We start from the raw sequence: 24,804 nt of genomic DNA, 5'->3' as shown, positions 1-24,804 counted from the left end.
GGCCTTGAAGGGAGGAAGAGAGCTAGCTTGGCGGATGGGCAGAGGGATTGGGGGCATTCCAGGCCCGGGGGAGGACGTGGGCCGGGGGTCGATGGCGGGACAGGCGAGAGCGAGGTACGGGGAGGAGATCAGCGGTGGCAGAGGAGCGGAGGGTGCGGGCTGGGCTGGACAAGGAGAGAAGGGAGGTGAGGTAGGAGGGGGCGAGGTGATGGACAGCCTTGAAGCCCAGGGTGAGGATAATAAGGGCATTTGTTAGGCGCTTACTATGTGCGAAGCACTGTTCTAAGTGCTGGGGGGAATACAAGGTGATCACGTGGGGCGCGCAGTCTTCACCCCCATTTTACAGATTAGGTAACTGAGGGCCAGAGAATAATAACAATAATGATGGCATTTGTTAATTGCTATGTGCAAAACAATCAATCAATCGTATTTATTGAGCGCTTACTGTGTGCAGAGCACTGTACTAAGCGCTTGGGAAGTACAAGTTGGCAACATATAGAGACGGTCCCTACCCAACAGTGAGCTCAAAACACTGTTCTAAGCGCTGGGGAGGTTACAAGGTGATCAGGTTGTCCCACGGGGGGGGGGGGGGCTCACAGTCTCAATCCCCCTTTTACAGATGAGGGAACTGAGGCCCAGAGAAGTGAAGTGACTTGCCCAAAGTCACCCAGCTGACAATTGGTGGAGTCGGGATTTGAACCCACGACCTCTGACTCCAAAGCCCGGGTTCTTTCCACTGAGCCACAGTGCTTCTCTATGACTTGCCCAAAATCACATTGCTGACAAGTGGCGGAGGCGGAATTAGAACCCAGGACCTCAGGCTCCCAAGCCCGGACTCTTTCCACTTGGTTCCCTGGCGCCTGCGCACGAACCATCAGCAGAGGGCGCTACGGGGGTGGGGAGGCGCGTTGTCTGGCGCCTGCGCACGAGGCGTCACGATTGGGCGCAACAAGGGAGGGGGAAGGCAGGGTTCCTGGCGCATGCGCATGAGTCGTCACGCGAGGGCGCAGGGCGGGTAGGGAGGCAGGGTTTTCTGGCGCCTGCGCACGAGGCGTCACGAGCGGGCGCAAGAAGGGAGGGGGGAGGCAGGGTTCTATGGCGCCTGCGCACGAGGCGTCACGAGCGGGCGCAAGAAGGGAGGGGGGAGGCAGAGTTCTTGGCGCCTGCGCACGAGCCATCACGACTGGGCGCAAGGGGGGGTGGGGAGGCAGGGTTTTTCTGGCGCCTGCGCACGAGGCGTCACGAGGGGGCGTAAGAAGGGAGGGGGAAAGGCAGGGTTCTTGGCGCCTGCGCACGAGGGGGCGCTAGAAGGGAGGGGGAAGGCAGGGTTCCTGGCGCATGCGCCCGAGCCATCACGAGAGGGCGCAAGAGGGGGTGGGGAGGCAGTGTTTTTCTGGCGCCTGCGCACGAGGCGTCACGAGCGGCGCAAGAAGGGAGGGGGAAGGCCGGGTTCCTGGCGCATGCGCACGAGGCGTCAAGAGGGGGCGCAAGAAGGGAGGGGGAAGGCAGGGTTCTTGGCGCCTGCGCACGAGGGGGCGCAAGAAGGGAGGGGGAAGGCAGGGTTCCTGGCGCATGCGCACGAGCCATCACGAGAGGGCGCAAGAGGGGGTGGGGAGGCGGGTTTTCTGGCGCTTGCGCACGAGGCGTCACGAACGGGCGCAAGAAGGGAGGGGGGAGGCAGAGTTCTTGGCGCCTGCGCAGAAGCCGTCACGCGGTGGCGCAAAAGTGGGGGGGGGGGAGGCAGGTTCTTGGCGCCTGCGCTAGAAGGGTGGGGGGTGTGTGTGTGTGTGTGTCAGAGTTCTGTGGCGCCTGCGCAGTGCGGCGCCAGTCCGGGGGCGGGGTCAGGGTCGGGCGCTCAGCTGACGCGGCGGGGGCAGCGGGCCGGACCGGAGCGGACCGGACCCGCGCCTCGCCCTCCTGTCCATCCATCCGTCCGTCCGTCCGTCAGCCCAGCCGCCCGCTCGGGGACGACATGGCCACCACCGTCAGCACCCAGAGGGGCCCGGTGAGCATGGACAACCCCCCCCGCCCCCCTCCCGGGCCGCTCCTCGTCTCCTCAGACCCCCAACCGTCTGTGTGTGTGTGTGTGTGTGTGAGTGACGGGAGGGGGGGCGGGGGCTCCCTGGCTCCTTAGCGCCCCCTCCCGGGCTGGGCAGGGGGGGCCTTGTCTCCTCAGACAACCGCCCCCCTCCCGGACTGGGGTGTGTGTGTGTGTGTGTGTGGAGTGACGGGAGGGCGGGGGCTCCCTGGCTCCTTAGCGCCCCCTCCCGGGCTGGGCAGAGGGGGCCTTGTCTCCTCAGACAACCGCCCCCCCCCCCCGGATTGGGCTCTGTGTGTGTGTGTGTGTGTGTGTGTGTGTGTGTGTGACGGGGGTGGGGGGGCGGGGGCTCCCTGGCTCCTTAGCGCCCCCTCCCGGGCTGGGCAGAGGGGGCCTTGTCTCCTCAGACAACCGCCCCCCCCCCCCGGATTGGGCTGTGTGTGTGTGTATGTGTGTGTGTGTGACGGGGGTGGGGGGGGCGGGGGCTCCCTGGCTCCGTAGCGCCCCCTCCCGGGCTGGGCAGAGGGGGCCTTGTCTCCTCAGACAACCCCCCCCTCCCCCCGGACTGGGGTGTGTGTGTGTGTGTGTGTGTGTGTGTGTGTGACGGGGGTGGGGGGGCGGGGGCTCCCTGGCTCCTTAGCGCCCCCTCCCGGGCTGGGCAGAGGGGGCCTTGTCTCCTCAGACAACCGCCCCCCCCCCCCCGGATTGGGCTCTGTGTGTGTGTGTGTGTGTGTGTGTGACGGGGGTGGGGGGGCGGGGGCTCCCTGGCTCCTTAGCGCCCCCTCCCGGGCTGGGCAGAGGGGGCCTTGTCTCCTCAGACAACCGCCCCCCCCCCCCCCGGATTGGGCTGTGTGTGTGTGTGTGTGTGTGTGTGTGTGTGTGTGTGTGTGTGACGGGGGTGGGGGGGGCGGGGGCTCCCTGGCTCCTTAGCGCCCCCTCCCGGGCTGGGCAGAGGGGGCCTTGTCTCCTCAGACAACCCCCCCCTCCCCCCGGACTGGGCTGTGTGTGTGTGTGTGTGTGTGTGTGTGTTGCGGCTGTGGGGGGGGGGGGATGCTGGGAAATCCCTGTCTCCTCAGACCCCTCCCCCCAGGGCCGGATGGGGGGGCGGGGTCTCCCTGTCTCCTCATTCATTCATTCATTCATTCATTCAATCGTATTTATTGAGCGCTTACTGTGTGCAGAGCGCTTGGGAAGTCCATTCGTTCAATCGTATTTATTGAGCGCTTACTGTGTGCAGAGCCCTGGACTAAAGCGGTTGGGAAATCCATTCATTCACTCATTCATTCAATCGTATTTATTGAGCGCTTACTGTGTGCAGAGCCCCGGACTAAAGCGGTTGGGAAGTCCATTCATTCATTCATTCATTCATTCAATCGTATTTATTGAGCGCTTACTGTGTGCAGAGCGCTTGGGAAGTCCATTCGTTCAATCGTATTTATTGAGCGCTTACTGTGTGCAGAGCCCCGGATTAAAGCGGTTGGGAAATCCATTCATTCACTTATTCATTCAATCGTATTTATTGAGCGCTTACTGTGTGCAGAGCCCCGGACTAAAGCGGTTGGGAAGTCCATTCATTCATTCATTCAATCGTATTTATTGAGCGCTTACTGTGTGCAGAGCGCTTGGGAAGTCCATTCATTCAATCGTATTTATTGAGCGCTTACTGTGTGCAGAGCCCTGGACTAAAGCGGTTGGGAAGTCCATTCATTCACTCATTCATTCAATCGTATTTATTGAGCGCTTACTGTGTGCAGAGCCCCGGACTAAAGCGGTTGGGAAGTCCATTCATTCATTCATTCATTCATTCAATCGTATTTATTGAGCGCTTACTGTGTGCAGAGCGCTTGGGAAGTCCATTCGTTCAATCGTATTTATTGAGCGCTTACTGTGTGCAGAGCCCCGGATTAAAGCGATTGGGAAATCCATTCATTCACTTATTCATTCAATCGTATTTATTGAGCGCTTACTGTGTGCAGAGCCCCGGACTAAAGCGGTTGGGAAGTCCATTCATTCATTCATTCATTCATTCAATCGTATTTATTGGGCGCTTACTGTGTGCAGAGCGCTTGGGAAGTCCATTCATTCAATCGTATTTATTGAGCGCTTACTGTGTGCAGAGCCCCGGATTAAAGCGGTTGGGAAATCCATTCATTCACTTATTCATTCAATCGTATTTATTGAGCGCTTACTGTGTGCAGAGCCCCGGACTAAAGCGGTTGGGAAGTCCATTCATTCATTCATTCATTCATTCAATCGTATTTATTGAGCGCTTACTGTGTGCAGAGCGCTTGGGAAGTCCATTCATTCAATCGTATTTATTGAGCGCTTACTGTGTGCAGAGCCCTGGACTAAAGCGGTTGGGAAGTCCATTCATTCACTCATTCATTCAATCGTATTTATTGAGCGCTTACTGTGTGCAGAGCCCCGGACTAAAGCGGTTGGGAAGTCCATTCATTCATTCATTCATTCATTCAATCGTATTTATTGAGCGCTTACTGTGTGCAGAGCGCTTGGGAAGTCCATTCGTTCAATCGTATTTATTGAGCGCTTACTGTGTGCAGAGCACCGGACTAAGCGCCAGGGAAATCCATTCATTCATTCATTCAATCGTATTTATTGAGCGCTTACTGTGTGCACAGCCCCGGACTAAGCGCTTGGGAAATCCATTCATTCATTCATTCAATCGTATTTATTGAGCGCTTACTCTGTGCAGAGCCCCGGACTAAGCGCTTGGGAAATCCATTCATTCATCCATTCATTTAATCGTATTTATTGAGCGCTTACTATGTGCAGAGCCCTGGACTAAAGCGGTTGGGAAATCCATTCATTCAGTCGTATTTATTGAGCGCTTACTGTGTGCAGAGCCCTGGACTAAGCGCTTGGGAAATCCATTCATTCATTCAATCGTACTTATTGAGCACTTACTGTGTGCAGAGCCCTTGACTAAGCGCTTGGGAAATCCATTCATTCATTCATTCAATAATAATAATAATAATAATGATGATAGCATTTATTAACCGCTTGCTATGTGCAAAGCACTGTTCTAAGTGCTGGGGAGGTTACAAGATGATCAGGTTGTCCCCCGGGGCACTCACAGTCTTCATTCCCATTTTACAGATGAGGGAACTGAGGCCCAGAGAAGTTAAGTGACTTGTCCAAAGTGACACAGCTGACAAGTGGCGGAGCAAGATTTGAACCCATGACCTCTGACTCCAAAGCCCGGGCTCTTTCCATTGAGCCACGCTGCTTCTCTGCAATCGTATTTATTGAGCGCCTACTGTGTGCAGAGCCCTGGACTAAGCGCTTGGGAAATCCATTCATTCATTCATTCAATCGTATTTATTGAGCACTTACTGTGTGCAGAGCCCTGGACTAAGCGCTTGGGAAATCCATTCATTCATTCAATCGTATTCAGCACTTACTATGTGCAGAGCACGAGACTAAGCGCTTGGGAAATCCATTCATTCATTCATTCAATTGTATTTATTGAGCACTTACTGTGTGCAGAGCCCTGAACTAAGCGCTTGGGAAATCCATTCATTCATTCATTCATTCATTCAATCGTATTTATTGAGTGCTTACTGTGTGCAGAGCACCAGACTAAGCAGTTGGGAAATCCAAGTTGGCAATCAATCAATCAGTCGTATTTATTGAGCGCTTACTGTGTGCAGAGCACTGGACTAAGCGCTTGGGAAGTACAAGTTGGCAACATATAGAGATGGTCCCTACCCAACAGTGGGCTCATCATCAATCATATTTATTGAGTGCTTACTGTGTGCAGAGCATTGTACTAAGCGCTTGGGAAGTACAAATTGGCAACAAATTGGCTCACAGTCTAGAAGGAAAATAATGATGGTATTTGTTAAGCGCTTACTATGTGCAAAGCACTGTTCTAAGCGCTGGGGAGGTCACAAGGTGATCAGGTTGTCTGACAGGGGGCTCACAGTCTTCATCCCCATTTCACAGATGAGGGAACTGAGGCACAGAGAAGTGAAGGGACGTGCCTAAAGTCACACAGCTGACAGTTGGCAGAGTCGGAATTTGAACCCAGGACCTCTGACTCCCAAGCCCGGGGTCTTTCCACTGAGCCACGCTGCTTCTCTGCAGCATCTGGAGACGGTCCCTACCCAGCAACGGGCTCGCAGTCTAGAAGGGGGAGACAGGGAACAATCAATCAATCAATCAGTCGTATTTATTGAGTGCTTACTGTGTGCAGTGCACTGTACTAAGCGCTTGGGAAGTACAAGTTGGCAACATATAGAGACAGTCCCTACCCAACAGTGGGCTGGACAAAACAAAACATATTAACAAAATAAAATAAATAGAATGGGGGGGGGGGGGTGCTGGGAAATCCCTGTCTCCTCAGACCCCTCCCCTCCAGGACTGGGTAGGGGGGTCTCCTTGTCTCCTCAGACCCCTGGGCTGGATGGGGGGGTCTCCCTGTCTCCTTAGACCCCTCCCCCCTGGGCTGGATGGGGGGGATCCTCCCTGTCTCCTCACACCCCCCCCTCCCCCGCCCCGGGCTGGATGTCCGTTGTTGGGTAGGGACCGTCTCTATATGTTGCCAACTTGTACCTCCCAAGCGCTTAGTACAGTGCTCTGCACACAGTAAGCGCTCAATAAATACGATGGAATGAATGAGTGAATGGATGGGGAGGGTCTCCCTGTCTCCTCAGACCCCCCCTGCCCCGGGCAGGATGTCTGTTGTTGATTAGGAACCGGCTCTATAGGTTGCCAATTTGTACGTCCCAAGCGCTTAGTACGGTGCTCTGCACACAGTAAGCGCTCAATAAATACGATTGAATGAATAAATACGATGGAATGAATGAATGGATGGGGAGGGTCTCCCTGTCTCCTCAGACCCCCCTGCCCCGGGCTGGATGTCCGTTGTTGGGTAGGGACCGTTTCTATATGTTGCCAATTTGTACTTCCCAAGAGCTTAGTACAGTGCTCAGCACACAGTAAGTGCTCATTAAATACGATTGAATGAATGAATGGATGGGGAGGGTCTCCCTGTCTCCTCAGACCCCCTCCTGCCCCGGGCTGGATGTCCGTTGTTGGGTAGGGACCGTTTCTATATGTTGCAAACCTGTACTTCCCAAGCGCTTAGTACAGTGCTCTGCGCACAGTAAGTGCTCAATAAATACGACTGAATGAAGAAATACGATGGAATGAATGGATGGATGGGGAGGGTCTCCCTGTCTCCTCAGACCCCTGGGCTGGATGGGGGGTGGTCTCCCTGTCTCCTCAGACCCCCCTGCCCCGAGCTGGATGTCCGTTGTTGGGTAGGGACCGTCTCTATATGTTGCCAACTTGTACCTCCCAAGCGCTTAGTACAGTGCTCTGCACACAGTAAGCGCTCAATAAATACGATTGAATGAATAAATATGATTGAATGAATGGATGGGGTGGGTCTCCCTGTCTCCTCAGACCCTTGGGCTGGATGGTGGGGAGTCTCCCTGTCTCCTTAGACCCCTCCCCCCTGGGCTGGATGGGGGGGGTCCTCCCTGTCTCCTCAAACCCCCGCCCCGGGCTGTATGTCCGTTGTTGGGTAGGGACCGTCTCTATATGTTGCCAACTTGTACCTCCCAAGCGCTTAGTACAGTGCTCTGCACACAGTAAGCGCTCAATAAATACGATTGAATGAATGAATGAATGGGGAGGGTCTCCCTGTCTCCTCAGACCCCCTCCTGCCCCGGGCTGGATGTCCGTTGTTGGGTAGGGACCGTTTCTATATGTTGCAAACCTGTACTTCCCAAGCGCTTAGTACAGTGCCCTGCACACAGTAAGCGCTCAATAAATACGATTGAATGAATAAATACGATGGAATGAATGAATGGATGGATGGGGAGGGTCTCCCTGTCTCCTCAGACCCCTGGGCTGGATGGTGGGGAGTCTCCCTGTCTCCTTAGACCCCTCCCCCCAGGGCTGGATTGGGGGTGGTCTCCCTGTCTCCTCAAACCCCCCCCCCCCCCCCGCCCCGAGCTGGATGTCCGTTGTTGGGTAGGGACCGTCTCTATATGTTGCCAACTTGTACCTCCCAAGCGCTTAGTACAGTGCTCTGCACACAGTAAGCACTCAATAAATATGATTGAATGAATGAATGAATGAATGGGGAGGGTCTCCCTGTCTCCTCAGACCCCCTCCTGCCCCGGGCTGGATGTCCGTTGTTGGGTAGGGACCGTCTGTATATGTTGCAAACTTGTACTTCCCAAGCGCTTAGTACAGTGCTCTGCACACAGTAAGCGCTCAATAAATACGATTGAATGAATAAATACGATGGAATGAATGAATGGATGGATGGGGAGGGTCTCCCTGTCTCCTCAGACCCCTGGGCTGGATGGGGGGTGGTCTCCCTGTCTCCTCAGACCCCCCTGCCCCGGGCTGGATGTCCGTTGTTGGGTAGGAACCGTCTCTATAGGTTGCCAACTTGTACCTCCCAAGCGCTTACAAGGTAAGCCCTCAATAAATACGATTGAATGAATAAATACGATTGAATGAATGGATGGGGAGGGTCTCCCTGTTTCAGACCCCTGGGCTGGATGGGGTGTGTGTGTGTGGGGGGGGGTCTCCCTGTCTCCTCAGAGCCCCCCCGGGCTGAATGGGTGTGTGTGTGTGTGTGTGTGTGTGTGTGTGTGTGTGAGTGATATCCCTTTTTCCTCAGACCCCTGGGCTGGATGGAGGGAGAGGGAATCCCCGCCTCCCCAGACCCCCAGGGTTGCAGAATCCATGTCTCCTTAGATCTCCAGGCTGGATAGGGATGGGGGCTTGGGGTGGGAACGGCAGGGAATTCCCTTCTCCTCAGACCTCCGGGAACCCCATCCGGGCTGGGGGGGGTCCCTGTCTCCTCTGGCTGGGCCGGGGCGTTGGGGGCCGGAGACCCCTGGGCTGGAATTGGGGTGGGGAGCACAGTATTCTTTGCGCGTGAATTAAGCAGTGTATTCATGCAGAATAGTGTGCAGCTGCAAATACACGAATAAACGTGCCAAAATCTCCAACTCCAACAGGATTTTTCGTTTTACTTAAATTGTAATTTATGGTATTCCTTTATATCAATCTCTTCATTCCTGTATATATGTTTGTACATATTTATTTATGGTATTCCTTTATATCAGTCTCTTCATTCCTGTATATATGTATTTATGTTTGTACATATTTATTACTCTATTTACCTTACTTGTACATATATATTCTATTTATTTTATTTTGTTAGTATGTTTGGTTTTGTTCTCTGTCTCCCCCTTCGAGACTGTGAGCCCGCTGTTGCGTAGGGACTGTCTCTATGTGTTGCCGACTTGTACTTCCCAAGCGCTTAGTACAGTGCTGTGCACACAGTAAGCGCTCAATAAATACGATTGATTGATGGAATCCCCGTATCCTCAGACCCCTCGGCCGGGACTGGGATCCCAGTAGGAATCCGCGTCTCCCGAGACTCCTGGGCTTGAAGGTTGGGCGTCTCCCGAGACTCCTGGGCTTGAAGGTTGGGAATGGGGCGCGGCCTGGGAGAATCCCTGTCTTCTCAGACCCTGGGCCGGCTTGGGGGCGGGGTTGGGAATCTCTGTCTCCCCAACCTCCCAGGCTGGATTTCAGGGATTCCTGTCTCCTCCGATCCCCAGCTGGATTTAGGTGTGTCCGGTGGAATCCCTGCCCGTCTTCTCAGCCCCCCAGCTGGACTTGTGATTTTTGTGGCTGGGAATCCCTGTCTCCTCGGACACCCGGAAAGGACATGGTGGGGGATGCCTGTTTCCTCAGACCCCTGAGGGGGATGGGATAATAATAATGATGGGGTTTGTTAAGCGCTTATTGTGTTCCAGGCGCTGGGATCGATACAAGGTGATCAGGTTGTCCCAAGTGGGGCTCACAGTCTTCATCCCCGTTTTACAGATGAGGTAACTGAGGCCCAGAGAAGAGAAGTGACTTGCCCAAAGTCACCTAGCTGACAAGTTGCGGAGCCGGGATTAGAACCCACATCCTGTTACTCCCAAGTTCGGGCTCTTTCCACTAAGCCACGCTGCTTTTGTTGGGGGGGGGGGCTCCGTACCTAAAGACTTCAGTTTTGGGGTCTAGCCAGGATGGGATTTGTGACTATTCAGTTCCCTTGGGGGAGACAAGTTAGGATTTCTGGAGTTCTTGGAAAGGGAGCTGTGTGTGGTGTTATCCTCCAACCAAGAAGGTGCTCCTCTCCTCACAGATAAGAAACCGCATTCCTAATATTAATGATAATAGCGGTATTTGCTAATCAATCAATCAATCGTATTTATTGAGCGCTTACTATGTGCAGAGCACTGTACTAAGCGCTTGGGAAGTACAAATTGGCAACATATAGAGACAGTCCCTACCCAACAGTGGGCTCACAGTCTAAAAGGGGGAGACAGAATAAAACCAAACATACTAACAAAATAAAATAAATAGGATAGATATGTACAAGTAAAATAAATAAATAGAGTAATAAATATGTACAAACATATATACATATATACAGGTGCTGTGGGGAAGGGAAGGAGGTAAGATGGGGGGGATGGAGAGGGGGACGAGGGGGAGAGGAAGGAAGGGGCTCAGTCTGGGAAGGCCTCCTGGAGGAGGTGAGCTCTCAGCAGGGCCTTGAAGGGAGGAAGAGAATCACCCTGTGCAAAGCCCTCTGCTAAACGCTGGGGTAGTTACAGTGCATTCAGATCAGAGACACCGTTCCCCTGGGCGTTCACAGTCTGAGGTAGAGGGAGTTGATGCATAATCACTTCTCCGGGCCTCAGTGACCTCACCTGGAAAATGGGGATTAAGATTGTGAGCCCCACATGGGACAACCTGATCACTCTATATCCTCCCCAGTGCTTAGAATAGTGTTTGCGCATAGTAAGCGCTTAATAAATGCCATCATTATTATTATAATCTACATTTTACAGATGAGGAAACTGAGGCCCAGAGGAATCCCCGAGGTCACACAGCAGGTCTGCACATTCCCAGACCCCTCCCTCTTAACAGTAGGCCGCCCTGTTTCTGCCCTGTCTCTGCCCGGTCCTTGCCAGGTGGTTAGGTGCCTAGGCTGGACCGTCTGGGGCGGTGCCCGCAGAGACGCGATTTCGAGATTTCTCTCCCATTGCCCAACCTCAGCGGGAGAAAAAACGCTTTGCAGGATTGATGGGGCAATTTTTGACCTGCCCCAATGTCCCCCGGGGAGGGGTGGGGTGGGACAGACAGGATTTATCCCATCCTCGTCCCCCTACACCCAGTGAGTCAATTCCAGCAGCCAGTGGCCTCAGGGGAGGGAGGGCTGCCATCCTCCCCCTGGCCCAGCAGGCCGCCCACTTTCTTTTTTTCTTTTTTATTTATGGTATTTCTTAATCATCATCATCATCATCATCAATCGTATTTATTGAGCGCTTACTATGTGCAGAGCACTGTACTAAGCGCTTGGGAAGTACAAATTGGCAACATCTAGAGACAGTCCCTACCCAACAGTGGGCTCACAGTCTAAAAGGGGGAGACAAACAACAAGACCAAACATACTAACAAAATAAAATTAATAGAATAGGTATGTACAAGTAAGATAAATAGAGTAATAAATATGTACAAACATGGATGGAGAGGGGGACGAGGGGGAGAGGAAGGAAGGGGCTCAGTCTTAATCCGAGCTCTGTTCTTAGCACTGGGTAGATACAAGGTAATCAGGTTGGACACAGTCCCTGTCGCGGATGAGGCCCCCAGTCTAAATTGGCAGGGAAAAGATTGAGTCCCCCTTTTCCAGATGAGGTAACCGAGGCCCAGAAGTGAAGTGACTTGTCCTAGGTCACATGGCAGGCATTTGGTGGAGCTGGGATTAGAACCCAGGTCAATCAATCAATCAATCAATCGTATTTATTGAGCGCTTACTGTGTGCAGAGCACTGTACTAAGCGCTTGGGAAGTACAAGTCGGCAACACATACCCTACCCAACAGCGGGCTCACAATCTAGAAGGGGGAGACAGAGAACAAAACCAAACATATTAACAAAATAAAATAAATAGAATAGATATGTACAAGTAAGATAAATAAATAGAGTAATAAATATGTACAAACATATATACATATATACAGGTGCTGTGGGGAAGAGGAGGAAACCGACTCTCAGGCCCAGACTCTATCCTCTAGGCCATGCGTGGCTCAGTGGAAAGAGCATGGGCTTTGGAGTCCGTGTCATGGGTCTGGGCATGGGTTCAAATCCCGGCTCCGCCACTTGTCAGCTGTGTGACTTTGGGCAAGTCACTTAACTTCTCTGGGCCTCAGTTACCTCATCTGTAAAATGGGGATTAAGACTTTGAGCCCCCTGTGGGACAACCTGATTACCTTGTAATCTCCCCAGCGCTTAGAACAGTGCTTTGCACATAGTATACGCTTAATAAATGCCGTATATATATATATATATATATATATATATATATATATCCTTGACTCTCACTCAATCCACATATTCAATCCATCCCTAAATCCCTTGGGTCCCACTCTCACACCATGGCTAAAATCCACCCTTCCTTCTCCTTCCAAACCGTTACCACAGTAAGACAGTCACTCACCCTATCCCACCTGGATTTCTGCATCAGCTTCCTTGCCGACCTCCCAGCCACCTGTCTCTCCCCACTCCAGTCCATACTTCATCATCATCATCATCATCAATCGTATTTATTGAGCGCTTACTATGTGCAGAGCACTGTACTAAGCGCTTGGGAAGTACAAATTGGCAATATATAGAGACAGTCCCTACCCAACAGTGGGCTCACAGCCTAAAAGGGGGGAGACAGAGAACAAAACCAAACATACTAACAAAATAAAATAAATACTTCATTCTGCTGCCCGGATCATTTTTCTACAAAAATGTTCAGAACGTGTCACCCCACTCCTCCAAAAACTCCAGCGGTTGCCCATCCACCTCCGTGTCACACAAGAACTCCTCATCATTGGCTTTAAAGCATTCCACCTCCTTGTCCCCTCCTGCCTCACCTTGCTTCTCTCCTACTACAACCCATTCATTCATTCAATCGTATTTATTGAGCGCTTACTGTGTGCAGAGCACTGGACTCAGTCTGTACACATCATTCCTGTACCTCGATGTCATTTATCTCGCCTCTGACCTCTCGCCCGCATCCTACCTTTGGCCTGGTACTCCCTTCCTCCTCATATCAGATGGATAATTGCTCTTCCCCACTTCAAAGCAGCAGCGTGGCTCAGTGGAAAGAGCCCCGGCTTGGGAGTCAGAGGTCATGGGTTCGAATGCCGGCTCCGCCGCTTGTCAGCTGGGTGACCTTGGGCAAGCCACTTCACTTCTCTGGGCCTCAGTGACCTCATCTGTAAAATAGGGCTTAAGACCGTGAGCCCCCGTGGGACAACCTGATCACCTTGTATCCTCCCCAGCGCTTAGAACGGTGCATTGCACTTAAGTGCTTAACACATACCATCATTATTATTATTATTATTATTATTGTTATTATTCAAAGCCTTATTGAAGGCCCATCTCCTCCAAGAATCAATCAATCAATCGTATTTATTGAATGCTTACTGTGTGCAGAGCACTGTACTAAGCGCTTGGGAAGTACAAGCTGGCAACATATAGAGACAGTCCCTACCCAACCCTCCCTCCCATTCATTCATTCATTCATTCAATCGTATTTATTGAGCGCTTACTGTGTGCGGAGCACTGTACTAAGCGCTTGGGAAGTACAAATCGGCTCCCATCCCTTCAGCACTTATATATCTGTAATTGTACAGTGCTGTGCACACAGTAAGCACTCAATAAATACGATTGAATGAATGAATGTAATTTATATATTTAGTCATGTATATTAATATCCGTCTCCCCCTCTAGACTGTGAATTCATTGTGGGCAGGGAATGTCTCTTTGCTGTCGTATCGTACTCTCTGAAGTGGTTAGTACAGTGCTTTGCACACAGTGAGCGCTCAGTAAATGCAATCGAATGAATGATTTGAGTACCTCCCCTTGCTACTCTCCTACAATCCAGCCCGCACACTTTGCTCCTCTAATGCAGAAGCATTCTCTAATTAGAGAAGCAGCGTGGCTCTGTGGAAAGAGCCCGGGCTTTGGAGTCAGAGGTCATGGGTTCAAATCCAGGCTCCGCCAATTGTCTGCTGGGTGACTTTGGGCAAGTCACTTCACTTCCTCTGGGCCTCAGTCCCCTCATCTGCAAAATGGGGATGAAGACTGTGAGCCCCCCGTGGGACAAACTGATCATGGGTTCAAATCCAGGCTCCGCCAATTGTCAGCTGGGTGACTTTGGGCAAGTCACTTCACTTCCCTGTGCCTCAGTCACCTCATCTGCAAAATGGGGATGAAGACTGTGAGCCCCCCGTGGGACAAACTGATCACCTTGTAACTTCCCCAGCGCTTAGAACAGTGCTTTGCCCATAGTAAGCACTTAATAAATGCCATCGTTATTATTACAGTGCCCTGCCCACAGTAAGCTCTCAATAAGCAGAAGGGAGTGGGAGAAGAGGAAAGGAGGGCGCAGTCAGGGAAGGCTTCTTGGAGGAGATGGGCCTTCCGCCACTTGTCAGCCGTGTGACTTTGGGCAAGTCACTTCACTTCTCTGGGTCTCAGTTACCTCATCCGTCAAATGGGGATTAATCCTGGGGCCCCCACGTGGGACAGCCTGGTGACCTTGTATCTCCCCCCTCCCCCCCGCGCTTAGAACCGTGCTTGGCACATAGTAAGCGCTTAACAAATGCATCGTCATTATTATCATTATTAATATTATTATTATTAGAGAGCACAGGCCTAGGAGTCAGAAGGTCATGGGCTCTAATCCCGGTTCTGCCACTTGTCTGTTGTGTGACCTTGGGCAAGTCTCTCCCCCTCGTCCCCCTCTCCATCCCCCCATCTTACCTCCTTCCCTTCCCCACAGCACCTGTATATATGGATATATGTTTGTACATATTTATTACTCTATTTATCTATTTATTTTACTTGTACATATCTATTCTATTTATTTTATTTTGTTAGTATGTTTGGTTTTGTTCTCTGTCTCCCCCTTTTAGACTGTGAGCCCACTGTTGGGTAGGGACTGTCTCTATATGTTGCCAAATTGTACTTCCCAAGCGCTTAGTACAGTGCTCTGCACACAGTAAGCGCTCAATAAATACGATTGATGATGATGAAAAAGTACAATTGAATGAATGAATGAATGGGATAAATGAATGAGTACTTCCTTTTCCCCAGTGCCCAGTGAGGCGGCCTGGTCTTGTCAGCTGGTCAGAAAAGAAGTGACTTCTCTGTGCTCTGCAGCTCCAGATGCCTTCAAATTATACTAATAATAATAGTGATGGCATTTATTAAGTGCTTACTACGTGCAAAGCACTGTTCTAAGCACTGGGGGGGATGCACGGTAATCAGGTTGTCCCACGTGGGGCTCGCAGTCTTCACCCCCATTTAACAGATGTGGTAACTGAGGCCCAGAGAAGTGAAGTGACTCGCCCAAAGTCACACAGCTGACAAGTGGCGGAGCCGGGATTCGAACCCGTGATGGGTTCAAAATGGGCGGAGTTGTCCTGGGTGGGTTGAGGCAGCACACTGTGTCTCCCCCTCCTCCCGTTCTTCCTGCAGAAGGGTGAGGCGTCTGACTTGGAAGCTCGTTGTCGGCGGGGAATGGGTCCGTTGTATTGTTCTACTAGAGAAGCAGGGTGGCTCAGTGGAAAGAGCCCGGGCTTGGGAGTCAGAGGTCACGGGTTCTAATCCCCGCCCCACCACTTGTCAGCTGTGTGACTTTGGGCAGGTCACCTCACTTCTCTGGGCCTCAGTTACCCATCTGTAAAATGGGGATTATTATTATAATGGCATTTAGTAAGCGCTTACTCTGTGCGAAGCACCGTTCTAAGCACTGGGGAGGTTACAGGGTGATCAGGTTGTCCCACGGGGGGCTCACAGTCTTAATCCCCGTTTTACAGATGAGGTAACTGAGGCCCAGAGAAGTGAAGTGACTTGCCCGAGGTCACACAGCTGACAATTGGCAGAGCTGGGATTTGAACCCATGACCTCTGACTCCAAAGTCCGTGCTCTTTCACTGAGCCACGCTGCTTCTCCAGTCTGAAGATTGTGAGCCCCACGGGGGACAACCTGATCACCTTGTATTTACCCCAGTGCTTAAAACAGTGCTTCGCACATAGTAAGTGCTTACCAAATACCATTATTATTATTATTTATTGTCCTCACCCATGGTGCTCAGCACCCATTAAGCGCTCAGTAAATACGATTGGCTGGCCGACTGTTGAGAACTTGGAGGAGCTCGCCTCCTCCAAGAGGCCTTCCCAGACTGAGCCCCCTTTTTCTCCTCCTCCTCCCCATCCCCCCCGCCCTACCTCCTTCCCCTCACCACAGCACCTTTATATACGTTTGTACATGTCTGCAGTGTGAGCTTGGGCAAGTCACTTCACTTCTCTGGGCCTCAGTTACCCATCTGTAAAATGGGGATGAAGACCGTGAGCCCCACGGGGGGCAACCTGATCACCTTGTATTTACCCCAGTGCTTAAAACAGTGCATCGCACATAGTAAGTGCTTACCAAATACCATTATTAGTATTATTATTATTATTTATTGTCCTCACCCATGGTGCTCAGCACCCATTAAGCGCTCAGTAAATACGATTGGCTGGCCGACTGTTGAGAACTTGGAGGAGTTCGCCTCCTCCAGGAGGCCTTCCTAGACTGAGCCCCCTTTTTCTTCTCCTCCTCCCCATCCCCCCCACCCTACCTCCTTCCCCTCACCACAGCACCTGTATATATGTTTGTACGTAATAATAATGATAATAATGGTGGTATTTGTTAAGCGCTTACTATGTGCAAAGCACTGTTCTAAGCACTGGGGGGGGGAATACAAGGTGATCAGGGTGCCCCAGGGTGGGACACATCATCATCATCATCTATCGTATTTATTGAGCGCTTACTATGTGCAGAGCACCGTACTAAGCGCTTGGGAAGTACAAATTGGAAACATATAGAGACAGTCCCTACCCAACAGTGGGCTCACAGTCTAAAAGCTGCTGTGTGACCTTGGGCAAGCCACTTCACTTCTCTGCGCCTCAGTTCCCTCATCTGTAAAATGGGGATTAAGACGATGAGCCCCACATGGGACAACCCCATCTCCTTGTATTCCCCCCAGCGCTTAGAACAGTGCTTTGCACATAGTAAGCGCTTAACAAATACCAACGTTATTATTATTATTATTACAGATTTATCACTCTATTTTACTTGTACATATTTACTGTTCTATTTATCTTATTAATGATGTATATATAGCTATAATTCTATTTATTCTGATGGTATTGACACCTGTCTACTTGTTTTCTTGTTTGTCTCCCCCTTCTAGACTGTGAGCCCGTTGTTGGGCAGGGACTGTCTCTATGTGTTGCCAACTTGTACTTCCCAAGCGCTTAGTCCAGTGCTCTGCACACAGTAAGCACTCAATAAATACGGTTGAATGAATGAATGAACTTCTGGGCTTCACGTGCCTCACCTGGTTCAGCTTCGACGGCCAGGTCGAGTGGCAGCTTGGAATGTGCAGGGGTTTCGGGGATGATCACCTCCTCCAGGAGGCCTTCCCAGACTGAGCCCCTTCCTTCCTCTCCCCCTCGTCCCCCTCTCCATCCCCCCATCTTACCTCCCTCCCTTCCCCACAGCACCTGTATATATGTATATATGTTTGTACATATTTTTTTTTACTCTAATTTATTTGTACATATCTATTCTATTTATTTTATTTTGTTAGTATGTTTGGTTTTGTTCTCTGTCTCCCCCTTTTAGACTGTGAGCCCACTGTTGGGTAGGGACTGTCTCTAGATGTTGCCAATTTGTACTTCCCAAGCGCTTAGTACAGTGCTCTGCACATAGTAAGCGCTCAATAAATGCGATTGATGATGATGATGATGATGTTCCTTTTTTTAATCCATTCAATTGTATTGATTCAATCGTATTTACTGAGCGCTTACTGTGTGCAGAGCACTGGACTTTTTTTCTGGTATTTGTTCAGAGAAGTAGCATTGGCCTAGGGGATAGAACATGGGCCCGACAGAAGGACTATTAATTTATTTATTTGTTTTACTTGTACATATCTATTCTATTTTATTTTGTTAGTCTGTTTGGTTTTGTTCTCTGCCTCCCCCTTCTAGACTGTGAGCCCACTGTTGGGTCGGGACCGTCTCTATATGTTGCCAACTTGGACTTCCCAAGCGCTTAGTACAGTGCTCTGCACACAGTAAGCGCTCAATAAATATGATTGATTGATTGATTAATTGAGGATTAAGCGCTTCCTCTAGGCGGTAAGCTCGTTGCGGACAGAGAATGTGTCCGTGCTGTGTTATTCTTCCGAGCACTTGGTACGGTGCTCCGCGCAGAGTAAGCGCTCAAGAAATACCAAGCTCATTGTGGACAGGGACTATGTTGCCTAGTGAGCCTGGGAGCCCGAAGGTCGTGGGTTCTAATCCTGGCTCCACCACTTGAGTGCTGTGTGCCCTTGGGCCAGTCGCTTCCCTTCTCTGCGCCTCAGTGACCTCATCTGTAAAAGGGGGATAAAAGACTGTGAGCCCCACGTGGGACAGGGACTGAGTCCAACCTGATTTGCTTGAATCCACCCAGCGCTTAGTACAGTACCTGGCACGTAGTAAGCGCTTGGCAAATGTCATGAATCATCAGTCGTATTTACTGAGTGCTTACTGTGTGCAGAGCACTGTACTAAGCGCTTGGGAAGTACAATTTGGCAACATCTAGAGACAGTCCCTACCCAACAGTGGGCTCACAGTCTAAAAGGGGGAGACAGAGAACAAAACCAAACATGCTAACAAAATAAAATAAATAGAATAGATAGGTACAAGTAAAATAAATAGATAAATAAATAGAGTAATAAGGGGGCCCCACCTGGGACATCCTGGTGACCTTGTATCCCCCCCCCCCCGCCCCAGCACTTGGAACAGTGCTTGGCACATAGTAAGCGCTTAACAAATGCATCGTCGTTATTATTATTATTATTAATATTATTATTATCATTATAGAGCACAGGCCTGGGACTCAGAAGGTCGTGGGCTCTAATCCCAGTTCTGCCACTCGTCTGTTGTGTGACCTTGGGCAAGTCTCTCCCCCTCGTCCCCCTCTCCATCCCCCCCATCTTACCTCCTTCCCTTCCCCACAGCACCTGTATAGATGTGTATATGATATGGACAGTAACACTCGTGGGGGAGTTGATTCAGTCAGTCAGTGGTATTTATTGAGCGCTTACCGTGTGTAGAGCACTGTACTAAGCGCTTGGGAAAGTACGGATCCAACAATAAACACACATTTCCCGTCCTTAAGTGCCGAGGAGAGTGGTAGGGCAGAAATGGCCACTCCCAAACCGTTATCTCTTCCCCCTCTAAATGAGAGGCTGCTATCTTTTCCCCAATACTTTAGTTCCTTTTTTTTTTTTATGGTATTTGTTAAACGTTTACCATGTGCCAGTAACTTTACTGAGGGCTGGGCTAGATAGAAGCTAATCAAGTTGGATACAGTCCATGTCCCACATGGAGCCCACAATCCTCATCCCCGTTTTACAGATCGTTTTTTTGTTAGTAATGTATTTGTTAAACGCTTATTCTGTTCCAGGCCGGTAATAATAATAATAATGATAATGATGGCATTTATTAAGCGCTTACTATGTGCAAAGCACTGTTCTAAGCGCTGGGTAGACACAAGCGATTCAGTTTGGACACAGTCCTTGTCCCACTGTCCTAGTCCCCATTTTAGAGATGAGGTAACTGAGGCCCAGAGTCAGTCAGTCCATCAGTCATATTTATTGAGCACTTACTGTGTGCAGAGCACAGTACTAAGCGCTTCCTCTCCCCCTCCTCCCTATCCCCCCGCCTTACCTCCTTCCCCTCCCCACAGCACCTGTCTATCTATATATATGTTTGTACATATTTATTACTCTATTTTACTTGTACATATTTATTCTATTTATTTTATTTTGTTAATATGTTTTGTTCTGTTGTCCATCTCCCCCTTCTAGACTGTGAGCCCGCTGTTGGGTAGGGACCATCTCTATATCATCAATCGTATTTATTGAGCGCTTACTATGTGCAGAGCACTGTACTAAGCCCTTGGGAAGTACAAATTTGTATATGTTGCCAACTTGTACTTCCCAAGCGCTTAGTACAGTGCTCTGCACACAGGAAGCGCTCAGTAAATACGATTGAATGAATGCATGAACAGTGAACAGACACATTCCCTGCCCATAACCACCTTACATTCTAGAGGGGGAAGAAGAAGTCAAACGACTTGCCCAAGATCACACAGCAGACAAGCGGAGGAGCTGGGATTAGAATAATAATAATAATAATAATGATGGTATTTGTTAAGCGCTTACTATGTGCCAAGCACTGTTCTAAGCACTAGGGTAGATGCAAGGTAATCAGCTTGTCCCATGTGGGGCTCACGGTCTTAATCCCCATTTTCGGCTCAGTGGAAAGAGCCCGGGCTTGGGAGTCAGCGGTCATGCGTTCGAATCCCGGCTCTGCCAATTGTCAGCTGTGTGACTTCGGGCAAGTCACTTCACTTCTCTGTGCCTCAGTTCCCTCATCTGTAAAATGGGGATTAAGACTGTGAGCCCCCGTGGGACAACCTGATCTCCTTGTAACCTCCCCAGCGCTTAGAACAGTGCTTTGCACATAGTAAGCGCTTAATAAATGCCATCATTATTATTTACAGATGAGGTAATTGAGGCCCATTCATTCATTGTCGTATTTATTGAGCGCTTACTGTGTGCAGAGCACTGTACTAAGCGCTTGGGGAGTAAAGTGACTTGCCCAAAGTCACACAGCTGACAAGTGGCAGAGGTGGGATTAGAACCCACCCCCTCTGACTCCCAGGGCCCGGGAGTCAGGCTTCTTCCATCTTTCTTTATTTATTACTCTATTTATTTATTTTACTTGTACCTATCTATTCTATTTATTTTATTTTGTTAGTCTGTTTGGTTTTGTTCTCTGTCTCCCCCTTCTAGACCGTGAGCCACTTCCCAAGCGCTTAGTCCAGTGCTCTGCACATAGTAAGCGCTCAATAAATACGATTGATGATGATGCTGGGTAGGGACTGTCTCTATATGTTGCCAGCTTCTACTTCCCAAGCGCTTAGTACAGTGCTGTGCACACGGTAAGCGCTCAATAAATACGATTGATTAATTGATTGATTTCTTTATTCAAAAGGCCTTTTAATAGTAATGGTGATAATAACAATCATTGTTATTATGGTATTTGTGAAGCATTTACTTTGTGCCAGGCACTGTACTAATCCCTGGGGTGGATACGAGCTAATCGGGTTGGATACGGTCCCTGTCCCATGTGGGGCTCGCAGGCTCAATCCCCATTTGACCAATAAGCTAACCGAGGCCCGGAGAAGCGCGGTGACTTGCTCAAGGTCATCATCATCATCAATCGTATTTATTGAGCGCTTACTGTGTGCAGAGCACTGTACTAAGCACTCAGGGTCATGCAGAGACAATTGGCAGGGTCGGGATTAGAGCTCTTAAATACAGATCCTTCTCTGAGAGGCTCCAACCTGTCCCCAGTACAGTAAGCAGCCCTTTGAGGAGCAGCATGGCCTAATGGTTAGAGCTTGGGCCTAGGAATTAGAAGGTCATGGGTTCTAATGCCACCACGTGTCTCCCTTTTAGACTGTGAGCCCACTGTTGGGTAGGGACTGTCTCTATATGTTGCCAATTTGTACTTCCCAAGCGCTTAGTACAGTGCTCTGCACATAGTAAGCGCTCAATAAATACGATTGATGATGATGATGATGATGCTGTGTGACCTTCATTCATTCAGTCAGTCGCATTTATTGAGCGCTTACTGCGTGCAGAGCGCTTGGGAAGCACAAGTTGGCAACACATAGAGACGGTCCCCACCCAACAGTGGGCTCACAGTCTAGAAGGGGGCAAGTCACTTCATTTCTCTGGGCCTCGGTTACCTCATCTGGAAAATGGGGATTAAGACTGTGAGCCCTATGTGAACCCCCTCCAAAGCCCTGCTGAAGGCCCGTCTCCTCCAAGAGGCCTTCCCAGACTAAGCCCCCTTTTCCTCAGCTCCTACAGCACTTATATATAATTCTGTTTATTTATATTGGTGCCTGTTTACTTGTTTTGTTGTCTGTCTCTCTCCCTCTAGACTGCAAACCCGTTGTGGGCAGGGATTGTCCCTCTTTTTTGACGTATTGTACTTTCCAAGCGCTCAGCACAGTGCTCTGCACATAGCAAGCTTTCCATAAATATGAATGAATGAGTGTCACCTGCTAATTTACTAGCGATGACTCACTTTCCTCTCTGCTTACCCAGATCGGCCAAGGCCATCTGACAGAAACACGGGGAGGGCGGGGAAGGAATAAAAAAGAAGAAAAAAAAAAAGAATAAAAAAGAAAAAAGAATAAAAGAGAAGAACGGGGTACAATGCTCTCAGGTGCTACAGGGTCAAGATGTCCAAAGTGGCATCTCGGACGGATGATTCTGCATCCCAGACCAAGATTTGTGACCTGTGTTGAGCAGGTGATGATAGTGATGGTATTACTAATAATAATAATGGCATTTATTAACTGCTTAGTATGTGCAAAGCACTGTTCTAAGTGCTGGGGAGGTTACAAGGTGATCGTGTTGTCCCGTGGGCATTTAACAAACGCCATCATTATTATTATTACCCCACGCCCTCCACTCCAGGACCAACCCAGAAGTGCAGGGTTTATTCATTCCCTCCGGCGGCCAGCATCCCTAGGGCAGGATTTTTTTTTTAATGGTATTTGTTACTAATGATGTTATTCATTAAGTGCTTACTACTTATCAGGCACTGTACTAAGCGCTGGGATAGGTACAGGTAATCGGGGTAGATGCAAGCCCTGTCCCAAGCACTGTTCTAAGCGCTGGGGGGGGGATGCAAGGTCAATCAATCAATCAATCGTATTGAGCGCATACTATGTGCAGAGCACTGTACTAAGCGCTTGGGAAGTACAAATTGGCAACACATAGAGACAGTCCCTACCCAACAGTGGGCTCACAGTCTAAAAGGGGGAGACAGAGAACAGAACCAAACATACCAACAAAATAAAATAAATAGGATAGAAATGTACAAGTAAAATAAATAAATAAATAAATAAATAGAGTAATAAATATGTACAACCATATATACATATATACAGGTGCTGTGGGGAAGGGAAGGAGGTAAGATGGGGGGATGGAGAGGGGGGCGAGGGGGGTGGAGAGGGGGGTGAGGGGGGCAAGGGGGGCAAGGTGATCAGGTTGTCCCACGGGGGGCTCACAGTCTTCATCCTCATTTTACAGATGAGGGAACTGAGGCTCAGAGAAGTTAAGCGACTTGCCCAAGGTCACACAGCAGACCTGTGGCAGAGCTGGGATTCGAACCCATGACCTCTGACTCCCAAGCCCGGGCTCTTTCCACTGAGCCACGCTGCTGCGGGGTGGCAGGTGATGGTTATTTGATCTGATGTGTTGTTTTCATCTTCATAATGAAAATAATAACTGTGCTATTCAAGCGGTGTAGTATCTACCAAGCACTGTATTAAGCACTGCAGATTATCAGGTTGGACTCCCACTCCCACGTGGGACTCTCTCAGTCTGAGGAGGAGGGAGAACAGTTATCGATTCCCCATTTCGCAGATGAGGAAGCTGAGATACGAAGAAGCCAACTGTCTTGTCTGGGTTCACCAGCAGGCAAGGAGCGGAGGCAGGATTGGAACCCAGATCCTTTGACTGGAAGAGAAGCACGCCGCTTTTTCTGTTTTCTTCTCCGTATTTGTCATGTATTCGTGAGGATCGGATGAAGAAGCGGTCCTCTTCTTGGTGTTTTCAGGCATGCACTGGGTCGCAGCCAACTGTCTTGTCTGGGTTCACCCAGCAGGCAAGGAGCGGAGGCAGGATTGGAACCCAGATCCTTTGACTGGAAGAGAAGCACGCCGCTTTTTCTGTTTTCTTCTCCGTGTTTGTCATGTATTCGTGAGGATCAGATGAAGAAGCGGTCCTCTTCTTGGTGTTTGCAGGCATGCACTGGGTCTCCCCATTTCAGGGATCTATAGAAGTGTCCTCATACGCTGCTGTTAATAATAATAATAATAATAATAATAATAACAATAATAATAATAATAGCATTTATTAAGTGCTTACTATGTGCAAAGCACTGTTCTAAGTACTGGGGAGGTTACAAGGTGATCAGGTTGTCCCACGGGGGGCTCACAGTCTTAATCCTCATTTTACAGATGAGGAAACTGAGGCCCAGAGAAGTTAAGTGACTTGCCCAGAGTCACACAGCTGACAATTGGCGGAGCAGGGATTTGAACCCATGACCTCTGACTCCAGAGCCCGGGCTCTTTCCACTGAGCCACGCTGCTGTTGATGCCTCTGTTCTGGGTTGATGGACATTTTGTTTTTCCTCCTCTGAAATATTTCTGCCTCGTTAGGAAAGAGGAGTGATTTACTAGGATTTCCATTACAAAGGAGAGAAAAGTGCTAAGTTGGTTTCCTGGACCCTGGGGAGCCTAAATAATGATGATAACAATAATAATAATGGCATTTATTAAGCACTTACTATGTGCAAAGCACTGTACTAAGCGCTGGGGAGGTTACAAAGTGATCAGGTTGTCCCATGGCGGGGCTCACAGTCTAAATCTCCATTTTACAGATGAAGTAACTGAGGCCCAGAGAAGTGAAGTGACTTGCCCAAAGTCACCCAGCTGACAAGTGGCGGGGCCGGAATTTGAACCCATGACCTCT

The 24,804-nt window shown here is 49.9% G+C and overlaps 1 protein-coding gene across 1 annotated transcript in view; it reads left to right on the top strand.

Moving 5' to 3' along the window:
• Window positions 1–1,850: 1,850 nt before the first annotated feature.
• Window positions 1,851–24,804, top strand: part of LOC119944188 (toll interacting protein) — a 40,814-nt gene continuing 17,860 nt past the window's right edge. Inside the window, exon 1 of the mRNA XM_038765413.1 lies at window positions 1,851–2,005. Coding sequence (XP_038621341.1) covers window positions 1,973–2,005 — 33 coding nt within the window. The 5' untranslated portion in view covers window positions 1,851–1,972. The remainder of the gene's footprint in view (window positions 2,006–24,804) is intronic.

Source organism: Tachyglossus aculeatus, chromosome 22 (genome assembly GCF_015852505.1).
Source record: "Tachyglossus aculeatus isolate mTacAcu1 chromosome 22, mTacAcu1.pri, whole genome shotgun sequence".
Classification (NCBI taxonomy): Eukaryota; Metazoa; Chordata; class Mammalia; order Monotremata; family Tachyglossidae; genus Tachyglossus; species Tachyglossus aculeatus.
Note: the sequence above shows the minus strand (reverse complement) of the source record. Positions and strands in the feature narration are given on the sequence as shown.